Below are 17,793 nucleotides of genomic sequence, written 5' to 3'. Positions count from 1 at the left end.
AAGAGTTTAAACAAAAGTACTTCAACAAATTACATATAAGCTATGTAGCCAGCTAAAGTGTAACTTGTGGTTTTACCAATTACAGCCTCCCTTGTTGATGCATAAAAGCAGATATTGACAATATTCGGTTCAGTATTTCCATCACAGTAAAAAGTTTAAGATGATTTTTGGACTTTGGCAGAAAACTGAGGCCTCATTCTCCCTTAATTTACTCTTCAAAGGTCTTTGCACCACATGTACTTGTGGTCTAGTAAAGCATTCACCAGTTATGCTCCCAAATAACCACTGGAGCAGGCTTTGGTATCAACACTTAAAGTTTAGTGTTGCTGTTAGCTAAAGTGGCTGCCTGGGAGTTGTAGGTGATTTCTATCCTGGCAGCTACTGGACACAGGGACACCACAATAAGACAATCAAGGAACACTGGATGCTGCCTCCAAACATATGGTAAGACACAGAAGGGGTAAAGTGGTGTTCTGTCTGGCACTTTTGGTTTGGGCTTGCAAGACATACCAACCCAACAACAGCTTTTTCAATATGAAATACCTTTCCAGGCTAAGGAGAAAGCGAGGTTAAAGATATCAAGCGTGGCAAGCTTTGTTTGTGCCACTTCTCATTTTATTCCTCAAACCTACTCACCCCATTCAGGACCAAATACTAACAGATCTGTCATGTTTTCCTAGATTTTCATGGAGATAAGTGACACTGGAGCCTGACTATAGTTAGACCCCAGGATGATATACCTCCATACCTGACAAATCTTTACCATCTAGAGAATTCTCTCACACAGAACTAGGGTCAGTAGACTCATGATTGTTAAAGTGGAACAAAACTGAATTGAGTTGGATAGTTAGTATGCTTATGTTTTAAGGCTAGTGCACTTCTCCCAGGAATTAACCTGAAGCCCAAAAAGAAAAGTAATACTTACTTACTTCATATAGCTCCTACCCGTACCATACTCAGTATTAAATAAGTTCAATGTTAGAACGGTTATAAATTTATATCTAGCTTCTTACTTCCTCAGTGACGAATTTTTCAAAGATACCACACAGCTTGTCTCTGAAATCATACACATACTCTTCAACAGCATTCTTAGCATCATTTCTTTCTTTCTCTAGCTTGTCTTGCATCATCATCTTCCCCTGTGAGGGTAGAAGAAAAAAAAGCTCAAAATCAGTTTAAATCTGATGCACAGAAACATCAGAGTGCCATATTAAAAATCTAAGTGTTATCCTGTAGCAAGCTATTCCTAGCTGTGCAGACTTTCAGATTCGAGCTAATGTGACTTCTGTTTCAACATAGGCACTATTCAGAGCTTGTTTAGTGGCAGCACAAGAAAAAAATTCTGAAATGCAACAGGTTTTACATTGCCTAGCTGTCTGATCACTAATAGAGAACAATTATCAGACTGACAATGAGATAAGATACTCTTGTTAATAAAGATCCAAACTGGGGATGATCTGAACTTGAGTAATACATCCCCTTATAAACATGGGGGCTTTGACAATTTGAGGAAACACTGGTTTAAGCAACTAGGATTTTTGTAGCATTTTAGATTGAATTATGCTGCAGAGTTGCCTACACATAAATAGTCCCTGCTCTCTTTTTCTGACCAAGTTACAGGTGTGAAATCTGATTGTACCCCCTTCTAACACAGAGAAGCAGGTAGATTGATATAATTTTCTATTTTTGCAACCTCTAGCAGCTTAGTTCTGCCTTTTCCTTTCTTCCTCCACATAGAAGCTTCCAAACCTCTCAATTTTATTTTCTAATCCAAGTTAACATCCTAAAGGAACTTGTATCTTTATTGGAGGGCAAAAGTTTGCACTCTTAGCAGATCAGAGAAAAAGAATTCTCATTTGGGAGCTGAGTGGCATTACTACAGATTGATGGGATCAAGAAGCATTTCTTCAGCTGAAGAATACTGGCATGGGGCTGGAGAGTGCTGCAGACGAGAGGCTGGACAATGGTTTGCAAGTCATGAGGAATAATTTTGCCTTTCAAGGCATGACAATTCCTAACATGCTCAAAAATGATCCTCTGAACAGCAACTCTGTTTGTAGAGATCACCATTTATTCCATTTCTAGACTTTTTCCCTGCAATTCCTAGACAAACAGGATAGCTGAAGATGAAACCTCTGTTAAAACCTAAAGACTGAAAAGTTGCATCCTTGTCAATTCTACCTTTGCCCCAAGAACTAGCTCTTGTCAACCAGCTGTCTCTAATGTACTACCTCTTTCTGGAAGTTCTTAGATTCATTGCAATCCCCAACCAAAGAGACTTACACTAAAGTTAGTGGAGATGGTTTAGCCTAAACTGCACAGACCTCTGGAGACTAGGAGTTAGAATTTTCAGTTTATTAAGAAAAAACTGGTATGACTAGCGATACAGAAGTTTCAAGTAAATTTGGTAGTTATTTAACTCAGGAACAAGCTAGTGTATGCTACCAACTATTTCTTAGACAAGAATTCTTTGCATGGAGATTTGAATATGAGTGAATCTTCAAGGAACTATGCACTTACCTCATTTTCTATGTAGCTATTGATAAGGTCCTGCCCCAATTGTTTATACAGACTAGCCTGGATAGGTAGTTCAATACTTTTGATCTTCGCTTTAGCTTTAACAGGCTGGGCTAGATGATCTGGCTTGTCTCCTGAAGCGGTCTACGAAAAGAATTACATTCTGAGAACTATTTGACACTATGTGTAACATTTCTATCGTAGTCGAAGGTATGTGACTAAAAAAGGAGAATGCCAAACATGAAAATGGAACAGCCAAGAAAGAACTGAAAAAAAACTACTGCTGCTGCACTACTCCAGGGACACTGCTATCTTAACTTTGTATTAAGTTTATCTTTATCTGCCTTTCTAAAAGGCAGAGTTTGAGAATAAATATCTATAGTAAATTTAAAATGAGAAATGATGAAATTAACATTACTATTAATTTTTGGAACACTAGCAATGCCTTACATCGCATTTGACAAAGATGTGAAATCAGGCAGTAAGACTACATTAAACACTGCTTGAAAAGAAAATCAGCCCAAGAGCTCTTTAAATTGGTTGCAGCAAAATCTCTGGTGCCTGCATTTCCATAATCCGTTGTCTCAAAAAAAACCCAAACTTGTCATAGCATCAATGTGAATCCCATTATTTCTTTAACGTCAACTTTAGGGAAATGTTCTCTGAAGTCTTAAAAATGACAATTTTTTTCAACACTTTTTTGATATGAGTTTAACTGTACCATGGCAGTACTACTAATTATAATTTTGATACTCCTAGAATAATCCCTTGTACTTCAATTGATGAGGTATACATTGGGAAGCGTATATAGATTTACATATTTATTAGGAATACCAAGCAAAGAATGGTCACATGAAGACAGGAAAAAAAAATCAATATGGACAAATTCACAAAAGTTTCCTTTATTGATACTTGATACAAACCTTTGTTTCAGTTCCTCCATGTTGTTCACTTTCCTCATCTGCTTGGCTTGGCTGTTCTGCCTGGCTTTTGTGATTGCCTTCCTCTTGGTCAACCTGCATTTTATCCTAGGAAGAGAAAGTAACATAACTGAACACCCAACCTTGCTCAGAGATGTTCTTCTGACTGGAGTCAACTACTACAGATCAGCATTTTATTATAAAACACAGTGCAGTCTGTTAGTTTAAAAACAGGACAAAATCCTCATATGTAACATAATTAAAGTGACATGTTTTGAAGCAGTCTTATTCTGTGTACTTAATTCAGAAAAAGATTGTGAACTTTTAAAGCTAAAAAATATTCTGAAATGGTCCTTTTGAATGTGCCTTGTGACAAAGTTACAATAAGCCCGCAGTACTTACACACATTTAATTGAAAGTAAGTTGTAGGCAAGGAATAGAAAAGACATATTTTAAGAACACAACACCGACATGGGTAGGAGAGGAAAAGATTCTCTATGGAACAGTCAGAACTTCAGATATATTGCATCATCACAAGTTTACACTTCAAAATCCAATGTGAAAAAACATTTTCATTGACTTAATTTTTACTTACATATATAGTCATAGTAGGACCATGAAACTAGTTTTCAGTGTTAGTGTCAAAGTCTTACTGCAATACTTATTGGGCATGCTACTGGGGTCCTGTATACAGCCTCTCTTGCTCCAACTGAAGGGGAAGCTGCCAAGAGCTTCTAACACTAGTTGTTCTTGGGTGGGTGGACACCCACTATACCAGATCAGCACTTGTTCAAAACTAGTTTTGTGAGAAGGTGGGGTACATCATCCCAGTTTGGGTCTAATTTCTTCCTGAAAGGCTCAAAGGAGGGTAACTAAATCTGAACCCCTTTGAAAAAGGTTATGTCAACTGGGGTCTTAACTCCCCCCTGCTTTACAACTACTATATACTATCATGCTCACTAATTCCTGTACCATGGAGGCTCTTTGACACTTTCCGGGTGTATGAAAAGCAACAAGCAGGGCAGGACCATGATATTAGCACTTGAAAACTAGTTTTATGTACCTTCTATGAATAATTTCTTTCTAAATTTATAAATGTCAAGATACAGTTCATGTAGCATATTAGAACTATTTTTAGACAACACTAGGAGTTGCTGGCATTTTTTTAAAACAAGTATGTGATTCTCCCCCCGCCCACTTTTGTTGCCCTGTATCTTTCCTCTAAGTAACAGCCCTATGATTAGTTCACCTGTTCCTGATTCCTAGATTCAAGTTTTAATGAGGACATCACAATTACTGTGAACAATTATTCAACACATGAAGTCAGTTCAACTAGCAGCTGAACTGTTTAGTAACAAAGATTGTGTTGTCATGTAGACACCTTTAATAATAATATAGGGAACACAATGTATATTAACTCAGTAGAAATGTCTCCTATTAAATAGTCACATGCACTCAACTATTTAAACACCAGAATTAAAACAAACAGCAGCAATAACATTCAGAGTTCAAACTGAAGTTTGGAGTCTCAAGTACTTTAAAACCCCCAAATTGCACAAGACAGAAGTCTGTCTGATTTTAAAACCTTGTGTTTGTAGTTGTAATGCACATACATTTATTGAAGATTTCAGTTTTTAATATTAGGGAAGTGATAGCCATAAAAGCAAAGCTATATAGCACTAACATATAGGAAAAATGACTCATACTGTTTCTAGAATTCAAAATGCATATTTACTTACTAATCACATTTACTCAGTTTGCTTAAAATGAATCCTTTAAATTTTAAGTGGCAAATTTAGTATCAGTAGATTGCTAAATTTTCATACTGTACTTAAAGGAAAGTTACCATTTGCCATTATAAGACGATTAGAAGCAATTCCTAGAAAAATAACAGAATTCCTGGATTTGCCTCAGAATACACATAAATGTAAAGTAAATTACTTTTAAATTTCTCTTTAGTAACTGACAGCAACACACATGCACATGGACTAACTCAATTATTTCCCTATATGTTAATAAGATTTGTTGTGAAACTTTAGGCACCAGCATATATTGCGAGCATGAAATAATTTAGTTTGCTAAACTACTGTCTAACAATATACTTTAAAGCAGCAGCAGGCTACTTCTGCCAAGTTCTTAGACTTGTCCTTTCAGAAGAGAAATGCAGTTTTCAACTTATTGTTCTTACTGTTCACACAGACTACCAAAGGCAACAGTCGGAAAGAAGGGAAGGGGGAACCTTCTCCATATTTAAGAGAAACAGCTAATTATAAGAATACTGCATATATGCATCACAAACCTTATCCTCAGAGTCAAGGGTATCATCCTCAATTATGAAAGAGAATTGCTGACAAGCACCATAGTAAAAACAGAAGACAAATTAGGAAGAATAGAAATATTGTCATGGAAGAAAGCCTAGGGATAAAAGTGGTTACTTTTGTATTGAGCACAGTGTTTTATTATTCTGAATATTCTCCACATATAGTACATTACATGGAAATGTCAGCCATGTCTTTTTCCATTACTTTTTACATTTTACTTATTAATAAGTGTCTTCAAAATGTGTCAAAGGCACTTTTGTATTCCTTGAGAAGTATACTGTAAGTTTAAAGTATTAACCCATTCAAGTTATCAGAGCACAAAAAAACACCCTTATGCTTATGTAATGCTAACTGCTCTACCACTTGTTCTAACCTTCATAAAAACAAAGGTTGAATGAATTAAGAAAGAAAAACTAGAAAAATATTACCGTGGGAGGAAATATAGATGTTTGGAAGAGAAGGTTCCTTCTAAACAAGTCCCTATCCTGAGGAGCTCACAACTGAATTCAGACAAGTTAAAATGCAAGAGGATGAGATAAAATGAAATTAGCACAAATCTTCTGGAAGACAGAAAATTAGCTTCAAGAAGAGATTTAAAGGAGTAGGCAGGCAAGGTGCTTCACTTACACAATAGTAGGCTATTTTAATAGGAGCAGCAATGTTCTGGATACACTGGGGGAAGTGGCAGATCAATTTGAGAAGGTGAGATGTTGGGATGTAAGAAGTGGTCTGGAGTAGCCCAGGTGAATTTATGATCAAGGCACAGACCAAGATTTTACCAGCAGGGACAGGGAATAGAGGGTAGATTTCAGAAAAGTGAAAAGGAAACCAGCAGGATTTAGCAAAAGCCTGGATGGAGAAGAAAACGAAGGGAACACTGAAGTTGAGTCTAACTGGGAAAAAAGTTATAAATGGTGATAAAGAGAAGAAGTGACAGTTTTGGAGGAGAACAGGAAGTTTAATATGATGACAGGAATTGCAGGAAGTATGCCACAGTTAGAGGCAAGCTTGAATGGAGGGGAAGAGAATGAAGATAGAAAGCTACATTTGTGGGGACTGCCACACAAAGCATCAATGAAAAAATGCAGATAATGGAAGCAAAAAAGGAGGATACCAAGAAAAGAAATCTGAGGGATGCCAGGGAAGAAAGGAACCAGAGATACTAGAGCAACAGCAGAACATGTCAAGCCCCATTGCAGAAGCCAAAGGATAAAGTACAAAATGAGCAGCAGCAAAAACAGAGCACAGATTAAGCCAAGTACAGAGAAGTCTGACTTTATTACAAAATGTTCACTTGTGACCTCGAGCAGTTTCTCTGGAGAAGAGAGCGGAAACTGGATTGGAAGTCAAGACAGTGAGAATACAGTATGCTCAGGAATCTTTCATATGAAGTGTCAGTGGGTAAGACAGATGAGTGGATGATGAATTTTAGTTAGCGGGACACGAGCATGTTTTAAGGCAGAGAGAAAGGAGCACTGTTGAAGAGGAATGGTCACAGATGGATAATAGGAGGGGCACCTCATTCAGAAACAAGGAATACAGGAATGGAGAAAAAGGAGGAAAGTTCTTGATTGACTGGGTCAATATGGTCTGCAGAAATTTAAAGACAGTCACCAGGAGCTGAAAAGCATAACAGTCACAGAACACAGGAATTGTTTAGCAAGCACCTTAGGCAGAATCGAAGGAACAAACAGAATGGGCAGGGGTAAATAAACATATAGTTGAATAGCAGGAAGTGAGTCATTATTTTCAGCTGAGGTACAAGTATAAAAATAGTTAATGCAAAGCAAGAGCCCCATAAGATGAGGGTCAAAAAATAAAATGTGGGTGGAGTTGAAGATAGAAGCTAAAGAGCTGGCAAGCAGCAAGTATCAGAAGGAAGAAAAGATAAGATTAGAGGTGTCAGAAATTAAATGAGCAATAGCGTGAAGGAGGAGTGGGAGAGTTCTTCCAATTGCCAGAAGGCTGCATGCTGCTCTTGACATCCATTGGAATCGCCCGTGTAGTTAGGACATGCGCTCTCAGAGCCAAGTGATAGATCCCAAGAACAAAGGCAAAAATTTGGACTTACAGTCTTAGTTAAGACTGTAATCCTGTACGTATAAGCTGTTCATGTGACTATCTCTAGAAGAGACCACAGCAGGAGCAGGAAAGAAAGGTAGATTAAGCTTGCCCATTGCTTTACCAACAAGTGCAGGTCTGCAGTTGTGCATCGTAGACGATCCAGTGTCATGCAACTCTCTTATTCTCTTCTCCCTATAGAAGAGTCTGGAGTCCAAGGGTTGCATGCTTTTAAGGTTAGGACATGCTGAGGTAATGGAACTGAGATGAAGACTTGAGCTGATTTTGAAGTCTTATCGGGATTATGTCACTGACTAGTATATCACAAAGTTTAAAATGCCAATTCCTCAGTATCAGTGATTAAGTATGGCATAAAATTGTAAAAATACTGTAACATTTCCCCATCTTTCAGTCATGCAAGCAAGTTTGCACTTAAAGGTTTTCATGATTAAAGTATATAAAATGAAAAAATGCAAACAAAGTTTAGCTGATTGTAGTTAAAGATGAAATATAGCAATTTTCCATAAGATGCACAGAACCTAAAACTGTTTTCATTAGTAAGCTTCATTGAACAAGTACTTAGTTTATTTTATGAAGTGTTTTATAAAGTTTGTTGGAAATTAAATCTTTCCTTCAAAAGCAACATCATTGTTGCCATTCAATGCTAATATTAAAAAATGCTGAAAACTGTTAGCGTTAACAGAAGATAAAAAATTGAGGAAAATGTAACACTTTTCTGTGGGTATCTGTGTGAATCTTATTTTCATTTGTCTTTTATACTGTAAACTCCATGTGGAGTGAAAGGTATGTGTCTTGAGTAGCCCTGAACATATCATTACTGCTTACTCAAACAGAAAGCTGCACACATATGAGATTAATTGATGATGCAGTCCATTCTTGTAACAAATAGTAATGAAAGAGGGAAAATAAATCACTCAAAAGTAGCAGACTGGACTTAACTACGATTTAATCTTTGATTCTCTGTTCTTTTGTTGCAATTACAAGGAGAAGTTTTACGTACCAGCTCATCATCTTTGCCTTGATTCTTACATGATGATTCTGTGTCCATAGGTACATCACTGTGATCTCCTTCCACATTTTGCTTCTCTATTACCGATGCATTAGCCACACTGAAGATTCCATGTACATTGACACGTACTTTAACCTTCACTTTGGAATTGTCACCATCATATTGAGGACCAACATTCTGAATAGCAAAAAGCCCTAAACAAACAAGCAGCATATGAGGATTAATCTGGTTTTCTGGAAAGTCTAGAGGGGCAATCATTCCTCAAAAATATTCCCCAGATCTGCTTTCACTGCCAAGCACTTTAAAAGGCCATGAAAGATTTCTCCAAAACACAAGTATTTGTAAGTTTAGAGGGGTAACTCAGTAGCTAGAACAATGTCTAATTTACCCCAGACGTTCCTTTAACAAATGCAGGAACTTCAGTCGTACAATCTCTCCTGTATATAATTAATATATACCTGTGAAGAATTCCATAGTCTATATTCTGTGAGAAGCAATGGATCTAAGGAGAAAATGAGCACACAGGATTGGGAATCAGGTAGTCCTCAATTTTGATCTTGGTTCTGCCACTGACTGTGGCACCTTGGAAAGTCACTTCAAAAATCTGCCTCAGTCTCCCCAACTGTAAAACGAGGATCTCTTTACATGAGACATTGCAATAGTTTGTACAGTGATATTAACATGTAAAACACTATACATAAGTACCTTTTGCTAAGTACCCCAAACTGATACAATTGGGCTCTGAGGTCACTGGAGGTCTTATTGACAAACACATTACTATCCTGGAAGATTGGAGGAATATACTTAATACTTAACCCCATTTTCTTAGATCTTCCTTCACTCTTTTTTTTTTAAAAAATATCGTTGCTTGCAGGAAGAGGGGGCTAAATTCCATCAAGTCTTTCTGCAAATTATTCATTCAGCTCTAATTGCAACCATTCTGCTTTGATATGCACCTCCATGCCTCTTAGAGCACACTGCAATATTGCATTATGGAAATGACAAAGAAGGCTGCAACTGAAAAAGCTTCAGCTAGTGCAAAATCTGGTTCAATTATGGGCATGTTTCCCAGGGGGACACTGCCTTTTGTTCACCTGTAGTGGCTTCTGACTAGTTTCAAGGTGCAGGTTGAGGTGCATTACAGCGTTTAGCAACTCTAGTGCCACAGGCAATAACATGGCTCAAAAAACTGATAGTTACCGTGTACGTGGATATTAATTGCTTACCTTATCTTCAAACTATACCCACATGCAACAAGAAAGTTTACCAAATGGCTGCTACTCTGGTAATGACTGACATGAAGTTTCAAATTCAGCTGCTCTAGTTATACATGCACAGAAAAGTCTTCTGAATATGTTCCCCATTCTCACTCTACCCTATCTATGCGCTGAATAAATTTTGCTCAGTCTTTCACAAAAGTTTATATTTAAGACCACCAGGTATAGAAAATATGAGCACAAGTAAGATGAGTGAATGACAAAGAACTTTAAGGTTTCTTGTCTATAATCAGAGTTCTTTGATGGACTCTGGCCCATTTCCATTCATGGGATGTGCTGATTCCACTGTCAGAATTGCACAAACTTTTCACATCAGTACTCATTGGGGTGTTCTGACATCCTGTCCAACTCCTTCTCCTCCCTGTTCTTGAACATTCTGAGGGCAAGGCTACGAAAGGGGTGTGGAGTACTCTGGCCATCTCAGATCCTTCTACCCCTCTTCAGAGCCAAGATGATAATTAGGACTCTAAAGAAATGGGGAAGGTGGATAGGGAGTGTAAATGTATAGTCAACCTTCAAGAACTCCAGTTACAGGTGAGTAACCTTCATTTCTTCAAGTTGCATCTTCCCATTCCCACTCCTGGGATAATTTAGAAAGCAGTACTCTCATCCAAGGAAGGTAGGATCCAGAATCCTAATTAAATAGCAACTGAAGTAAGGTGCTACTAAGCTTATGCCCAAATAAATTTGTTAGTCTCTAAGGTGCCACAAGTACTCCCCGTTCTTTCTGCTGATCAGAATGCTAACTTTAACAAACAGTGCTTCGTAAAGGTGGGAATATATAAAATATGGAAACATGCCTAAGGCATTCCACTGAAGCAGCCTTTGCCCTTGTAGAATGTAATCTAATTCCCACTAGCACAGGAGTAGAGAAAACTTTATAGCTCTCCTCTATACACTACCTAACCCACTTAGACAGGGCATGCAATTACATCCCACTGCCTTTATTATCCCTAAAAAGAAAAAACAACCCCCGTACCAATTTGCTGACTTTCTAAACAGGGCTAGGAAATTTAGATAGAAAGGTAATGCATTTTTAGCAACTAGTTTGTGAAACTTTGACATATGGGAAAAGGACACTGGCAGATTACTTAAATGATTTCTTTCTCAACCAGTTATAACCTTATCCAAAAAATTAGGATGAGTATGGAGTATCACTTTGTCCTTGAGGAAAACTGAAGGCAGATCAGCCATGAGTTTGCTTACTCTTCTAGCAGGTGTTATAGCTATAACAAATGCTATTTTGACTGACAGGTGAAACAACAAACTTCACTCAGAGTCTTCCCAGTTTGAGTTGGTTACGAACACTTAATGGTGTTGGATCTTTAACTAGTAAACAGATGGTCCCCTCTAGACAACTTCATACATCTCTTTAGTATGTCATAAGTAAATACAGTCTTCTCAATTAGATTGCGATAATCAGATATGGCTGCTAAGTGAATTTTAACAGATAAGGAGGAACTGAATTGGAGCTGAAGTGCTCTGCTACTAGATCAGTAGTTCTCAAACTGTGGGTTGGGACCCCAAAGTGCGTTGCAACCCCCTTTGAATGGGGTCGCCAGGATTGGCTTAGACTTGCTGGGGCCCAGGGCTGAAGCCCGAGCTCCACTCCCCAGGGCCAAAGCCCAAGAGCTTCAGCCCTGAGTGGCTGGGCTCAGGTTTCAGGCCCCCTGGCTTGGGGCTGACGCCGTTGAGCTTCAGCTTTGGCCCCTCTGTCCAGAGTGGTGAGGCTTGGGCTTTGCCCCCACCCAGGGCAGAGAGGCTCAGACTTTGGTCCCCCCTCCTGGGGTCATGAAGTAATTTTTGTTGTCAGAAGGGGGTCGCGGTGCAATGAAGTTTGAGAACCCCTGACCTAGACCAAATATAAGGCAAATCCCAAACAGAGATATGCCCCCAAAGTAATGAGTGCATCAGTTTTTTGGATGTCAGTTTAGACTTCTCTGTGCCATCAGCATCTCTGTGGTAATTGCCCAGGCTCACCACTTGCATCCACAGTCAAAGCCATAGCGTCCAGATCTCCATGCCTCCAGAGGGGGTGTATCCACCTTTTTCTATGACTGTTGACTCAGCCGAATGTCTGAATTTATCAGCTAGACCCACATTCACTGTTCCTGACAGCTTAACCCATACAAGTCTGACCAATCTAGAGAGGTCCTATTTACTAGAACTCGGACTTACTTCAATAACTTTCAGGAATCGTAGACTTCCAAGTGCTAAAGACTTCAAGTGGAAAAAGTTTCTAGTTTAGTCATCTAGTACAGGGGTTCTCACACTTCAAACTGAATATAAATCAAAGTGATGCAGTTACAAAAAAGGCTAATATTCTGGAGTGTATTAACAGGAGTGCCATATTTAAGACACGGGAGAAAACTGTCTCTTTCTACTTAGCACTGGTGAGGCTTCAGCAAGAGTCCAATTCTGGGTGCCACACTTTAGGAAAGATGTGGACATATTGGACAGAGCCCAAAGGAGAGCAACAAAAATGATAAAAAGGGTTTAGAAAACCTGACCTATGAAGAAAAATTAAAAAAGCTGGTCATGTTTACTCTTGACGAAAGAACACTGAGGATGGACCGGACAACAATCTTCAACTATGTGAAGGGCTGTTATAAAGAGGATGAGGCTCAATTGTTCCCCATGTCCACCGAGGACAGGACAAGAAATAATGGACTTAATTTGCAGCAAAGGAGATTTAAATTAGATATTAGGAAAAACTTTCTAACTATAAGGGTAGTTAACTTCTGGAATAAGCTTCCCGGGGAGGTGTGGAATCCCCACCACTGGACAGTTTTTCAGTACAGGTTGGACAAAATACCTATTAAGGATGAACTAGGTTTACTTGGTCCTGCCACAGTGAGAGGGACTGGACTTGACACTGAGGTTCCTTCCAGCTCTTCATTTCTATGATTCTATGCCAAAACATTTGGCTCAGTAATTTATATAAACTTTTTAAAGGAATGAATCTTTTTTTTAGAAAGGTGTACAAAAGATTATTTAAAATATATTTTCTATGATCTGTTCTCACCTATTCTGGGTTCAGGATAAGGTATTTCATTTGGATGGGTATAATATGCTTCCAGATCAAAAGGTTCCTTCTTGTGGAAAGTAATAACTTTTGAAAATGGAGCAGCATGGTTCTTACTGAAAACTTCACATTCCCTATAGAAATAAAAAGTGTTCAAGTAAATACAAGTAACAGTTTATATAATGACTATGAATCAAGTTATATTAAACCCTGTTATGTTAAGCTGTGAACATCCATGGAAACAAATGAAACATTTAATACGCATTTGCTTTGGCTCTGGAAAATTATTTTGCATTCTCTAACTTAATTGAAGCTTGAAGACAGAATGAGAGCTACAAACTCAACCACCAACTTGACAATATTACATTTTACATTACATATCTCTAGGTAGAAAGCTTTTTAATATATACAAAGTTAAAATTAACCAACTTATGGTAAACAAAATCAGAACAATGTGACATGGGGTGACTGAAAATAACTGGTAGTAAAATGATATGTGACTCCAACTTCCAGAGGCAAAATGATTAATGACAATACAGTATAAGAGGTAGACTAGATGAGCTATTTTCTGGTGTTTGCAGGTTTGATCTTCCCACACCATCAAGTCTTTTTGTGTACTTTTATTTTCAAAGTAAACTTACCCAGTTCCTTCCTCATAAGAGGACTTCCATCTTAGAGTTATTGAATAAGGAACAACATCAGTGATGGAAAATTCACGCACCTTAAATGCTGGGGAGAGAATTGCACACTGGAAGAGAGACCAAATTTTGATTATGCATATAGTTTAGTGAAGAAACACATTTACCTGAATTTAGCATTGTTACTCTTCTATAAAACTAGCATGTTGGCCTTGATTATCTCAGAATGTAAAATATTTTTAAAATGAACTACACATACTAACATTGGGGCAATTTTAAGTCACTTTCATTAAGGATTATCTTCTTAGTTAAACTGATGGAGAGAGTATCTAGAGTGTCATTTTAAGTTTAATTATAGTAACACTTAGCGTGATTATAGTGACTGCCAGCCAGGGACCTCAATGAGTTTTTAAAACAGACTGAATTAAGCTTCAAAAACACTGTGAGAGGTAAACACTCCTATTTTACAGATGAAGGAAGTGACTTACCCACATTAGTGCAAAAAGTCTGTGGCAGAACTAGGAAGAGAACCCAGATATTCTGACTTTCACTCCTGTACTTTAACCACAAGACCATCCTTCCCGTCATTACTCTCATAATTATTACCAAATGTGACAACTACAACAAATGTTTAAATGATTAGTGAATACGACAGTGCAAGAAAGAACGAATGCTTAGTATGAAGACCTTAAATCCTGAGATGAGGGACATTTTGTTTAAGCTGTAGCATTCTTTGACTTTTGGTTAGTGAACAATTTCCAGAGTGTGCTGTAAAACGACAAACTAGGATCTTAACGGCCATACCTGTAACGCGCAACCTCTTGCGACAGCTTCATCTGCATTCAGCGTAGTGCTTATATCTTTACAGAAGAACCTAGATATTTGTTCCTTCACTGCTGGGATTCTAGTGGCTCCGCCTACAATTTCTATACTGCTTATGTCTTCACGCTGTAGTTCTAGAAAAGAGACAGTTCAGGCCATAAGTTAAAGAAGTTAGCTTCAAATTACTCACAGCTGACTTTGGGGTGGGGGGCATGTAGCTAGAGATCATATAGCTTGGATTCTCACTCTTGACTGAAAAGCTCAAGGGGGTCTTAAAATGAAACTGAATTATCTAGTCACCACAAGAACCAGTGGAGATAGGTCAATGGCCAACACTGTACAATGAGAATTTTATATTAAGTTGCAATGTCAAACAAATTCTTGCCCCTCCTTTAGTCTATGGGAGTTTCAGGCTGTAAGTGCAAAAATCAAGATTAAAAAAGTTACTTATCTTAGGGCAGGTCTTCACTACCCGCCGGATCAGCGGGTAGTGATCGATCTATCAGGGATCGATTTATCACGGCTTGTCTAGACACAATAAATCGATCCCCAAACACACTCCCCATCGACTCCAGAGAACTCCAGATCGCGAGAGGCAGAAGCGGAGTCAACAGGGGAGCGGCAGCGGTTGACTTGCCGCCGTCCTCACGGCCAGGTATGTCGACCTAAGCTACGCCAACTTCAGCTACGCTATTTGCATAGCTGAAGTTGCGTATTTTAGGTTGACCCCCCCGTTTCCCCGCCCCGTGTAGACCAGGGCTTAGTGACTGTGGTTCTTTGAGATGGCTGTCCACATGGATTCCACTTCTATTGTGCATGTGCCTATGCACACATAAAATCAGATTCTTTTGACCAACAGTGTCCATTGGGGCTGTGCCTGTATGTGGCTACCCTCTAACCCACTTCCCTCCCCTCCCCGGAAGGCATAAAGGGTACAGGGAGCCTAACCATCCCATAGCTGTTCCCCCAATACAGAAGCCAGGTGGTATAGGATTCCATAGCAGCAGGGAAATAGGAGGGTCAAAGATTCCATGAGGACACCATCTTAAAGAACCATATAGTTAACTGTAAGATAAGTAGGACCCTACCAAATTCATGGCTGTAGCGAGGTGGCAACAGATCAGGAGGCTGCAGAGCCAGGAAAGCCACGCACGCCATGCTGGAAGCTATGGGAAGGGACAGGAAGCAGAAGTACAAAATGCAGGCAGTCCCACAGCTCAGTTGGGTTGGAGCAGCCCAGGGAGATAGACGCTTCTCCCCCGCTGCCGGAGCAGGACGTCAAGGAGGAGCTCCTGAGGCTACCACCTGAGGACTGGCCAAAGCTTCCAGGACTGCCACCTGACCGAGACACCGAGAAGATGCTGGGGCTACCACCTGAGAATTGGCCAGAGTTCCCGGGGCTGCAGGCCAGCCGAGGTGCCAATGAGCGGTTGAGGCTATCACTGACCACCAACCCCAGGGAGATGGAGGGCACATACAGCTCAGAGGTACCAAACCCCAGGGAGGTAGGAAGTAGCCCAGGGAAACTAGACAACAGTCTGGTTGGGCCTTGGCCTGATACTAGGTCAGTGTGTTGCCGGCAGATTCCTGCTGACCCAGTGGCAGACCACTCTGCCACTGTTAGGGCCCTGGACTGAAACCCGGTGGAGTAGGGTGGGCCCGAGTCCCTCTACCCCCTTCCAGCTCACCCCTGGGGTGACAGCCACCCCACATTAAGTCAGGAGACCTGTGTTTGGTGCTTAACCCTGCATGAGGCCCAAGACTGCCTTACTGCTCTGTTGTTGCGAGGAGCATCTGCAACACAGAGGTCAGTGCCCGAATCAGTGGCACAGATGTTGGTACCAAGAGAAGTCTTAGGTGCGTAATGAGTTTATTCTATAATCAAATAGTGCCAAGGCATCCGAGGGACCTGTCTGGGCTAAACTATTGTGGCTCAGCATTCTGACAAGATCTATGACTCATTTTATTAAGTCCTGGGGAAAGTGACCTAGGCTGGCACTCAATGAGGTCCAACCTGAGTTTCAACTCACAAGAGTAACAAGGAGTCCAGTAGCACCTTAAAAACTAACAGATTTATTTGGGAATAAGCTTTCGTGTGTAAGAAACCCCACTTCTTTATTTGGGCACAAGCTTTCGATGCATCTGAAGAAGTGGGGATTTTTACCCATGAAAGTTTATGCCCAAATAAATCCATTAGTCTTTAAGGTGCCACCGGACACCTCGTTGTTTTTGTGGATACAGACTAACATTGCTACCACTCTAACTCACAAGAGTGCTAGCTGAGGAAGCCTGTTCTGGCTTAGTAGGCCCTTTCCCCCCCTCTAGTTCTGAAGCGGCTTTCATAGAGTGCACTCCTGAAGAGAGAACTTAAAAATAGACCCCTCTCCTCTTCTGTGGCATCTTGGAGAAGGAGATACAGATTAAACACTTATCAGGGATGTACCCCTCTTTAAGCCCCCCCCCCCCCCAAATGTACTTCAAATGCCTGACATTGAGCAGAATAGTCACATGACAGGAAGGGGTAAGTTTTAAACACTGGTGATTTTGTTTCAGCCATAACTGTTAAATCCTAGTAACAGGAGAAATCCCCAAAAATAAAAAAAGGTTTGTGGGTTTTTTTTGTTTGTTTTTAAAGACAACAGGTATAAAGGAGAAAACTAAATACACCCACACATACGTTGAGCAAAGTCACACAGTACACAGAAATTAAGCCATTGTAGGGGTTCTGTCTCACTGCAATGGCAGTAAGAAGGAACAAGGAACAGTTGTGCCTGCTCTGTTCTTTATGCCTTCAGGTTTGAGGGGTGGGAAATGTACATGAGAGAGGGCATCCAAGGCGCAGGTGAAGGGCCAATGGATGCAACTGGCCAAGAGAATTTGATCTTGTATGCATGGGTACGTGTGTGCCAGAAGTAGAATCCATGTGGACAATCACTTGAAGACTAATCTAATGATAGGGTTTCTTGGGTGAAATTGATTCTTTTTTTGGCTGCAATACAGAAATAAAAAAAACCACACACATTCACGAGAAACATGATGAACAATCTGCATTTGTGGTTTCAGGTCAAATTTGCAGTTCTGGATTTGCGTCGTATGGGCATGACTAATATGCTCTCAGGCAACTTTTAGCTTTCAGGCTCTCTTCTCTCTCCTCATTTTTGCATTATTTATTTAGTCACATT

General features: G+C 39.7%; 1 protein-coding gene across 1 annotated transcript in view; it reads right to left on the bottom strand.

Annotated features, from left to right (window-relative positions):
* Window positions 1-17,793, bottom strand: part of HSPA4L (heat shock protein family A (Hsp70) member 4 like) — a 64,042-nt gene that overhangs the window by 8,844 nt on the left and 37,405 nt on the right. The window contains exons 9-15 of the mRNA XM_074950840.1: window positions 14,594-14,745; window positions 13,793-13,899; window positions 13,152-13,285; window positions 8,841-9,043; window positions 3,441-3,545; window positions 2,521-2,661; window positions 1,014-1,139 (exon numbers count right to left, since the gene is read on the bottom strand). Of these exons, the coding sequence (XP_074806941.1) occupies window positions 1,014-1,139; window positions 2,521-2,661; window positions 3,441-3,545; window positions 8,841-9,043; window positions 13,152-13,285; window positions 13,793-13,899; window positions 14,594-14,745 (968 nt within the window). The remainder of the gene's footprint in view (window positions 1-1,013; window positions 1,140-2,520; window positions 2,662-3,440; window positions 3,546-8,840; window positions 9,044-13,151; window positions 13,286-13,792; window positions 13,900-14,593; window positions 14,746-17,793) is intronic.

The sequence above is a fragment of the Natator depressus genome, chromosome 4, assembly GCF_965152275.1.
Source record: "Natator depressus isolate rNatDep1 chromosome 4, rNatDep2.hap1, whole genome shotgun sequence".
Classification (NCBI taxonomy): domain Eukaryota; kingdom Metazoa; phylum Chordata; order Testudines; family Cheloniidae; genus Natator; species Natator depressus.
This window is presented reverse-complemented; position numbering and strand designations above follow the sequence as displayed.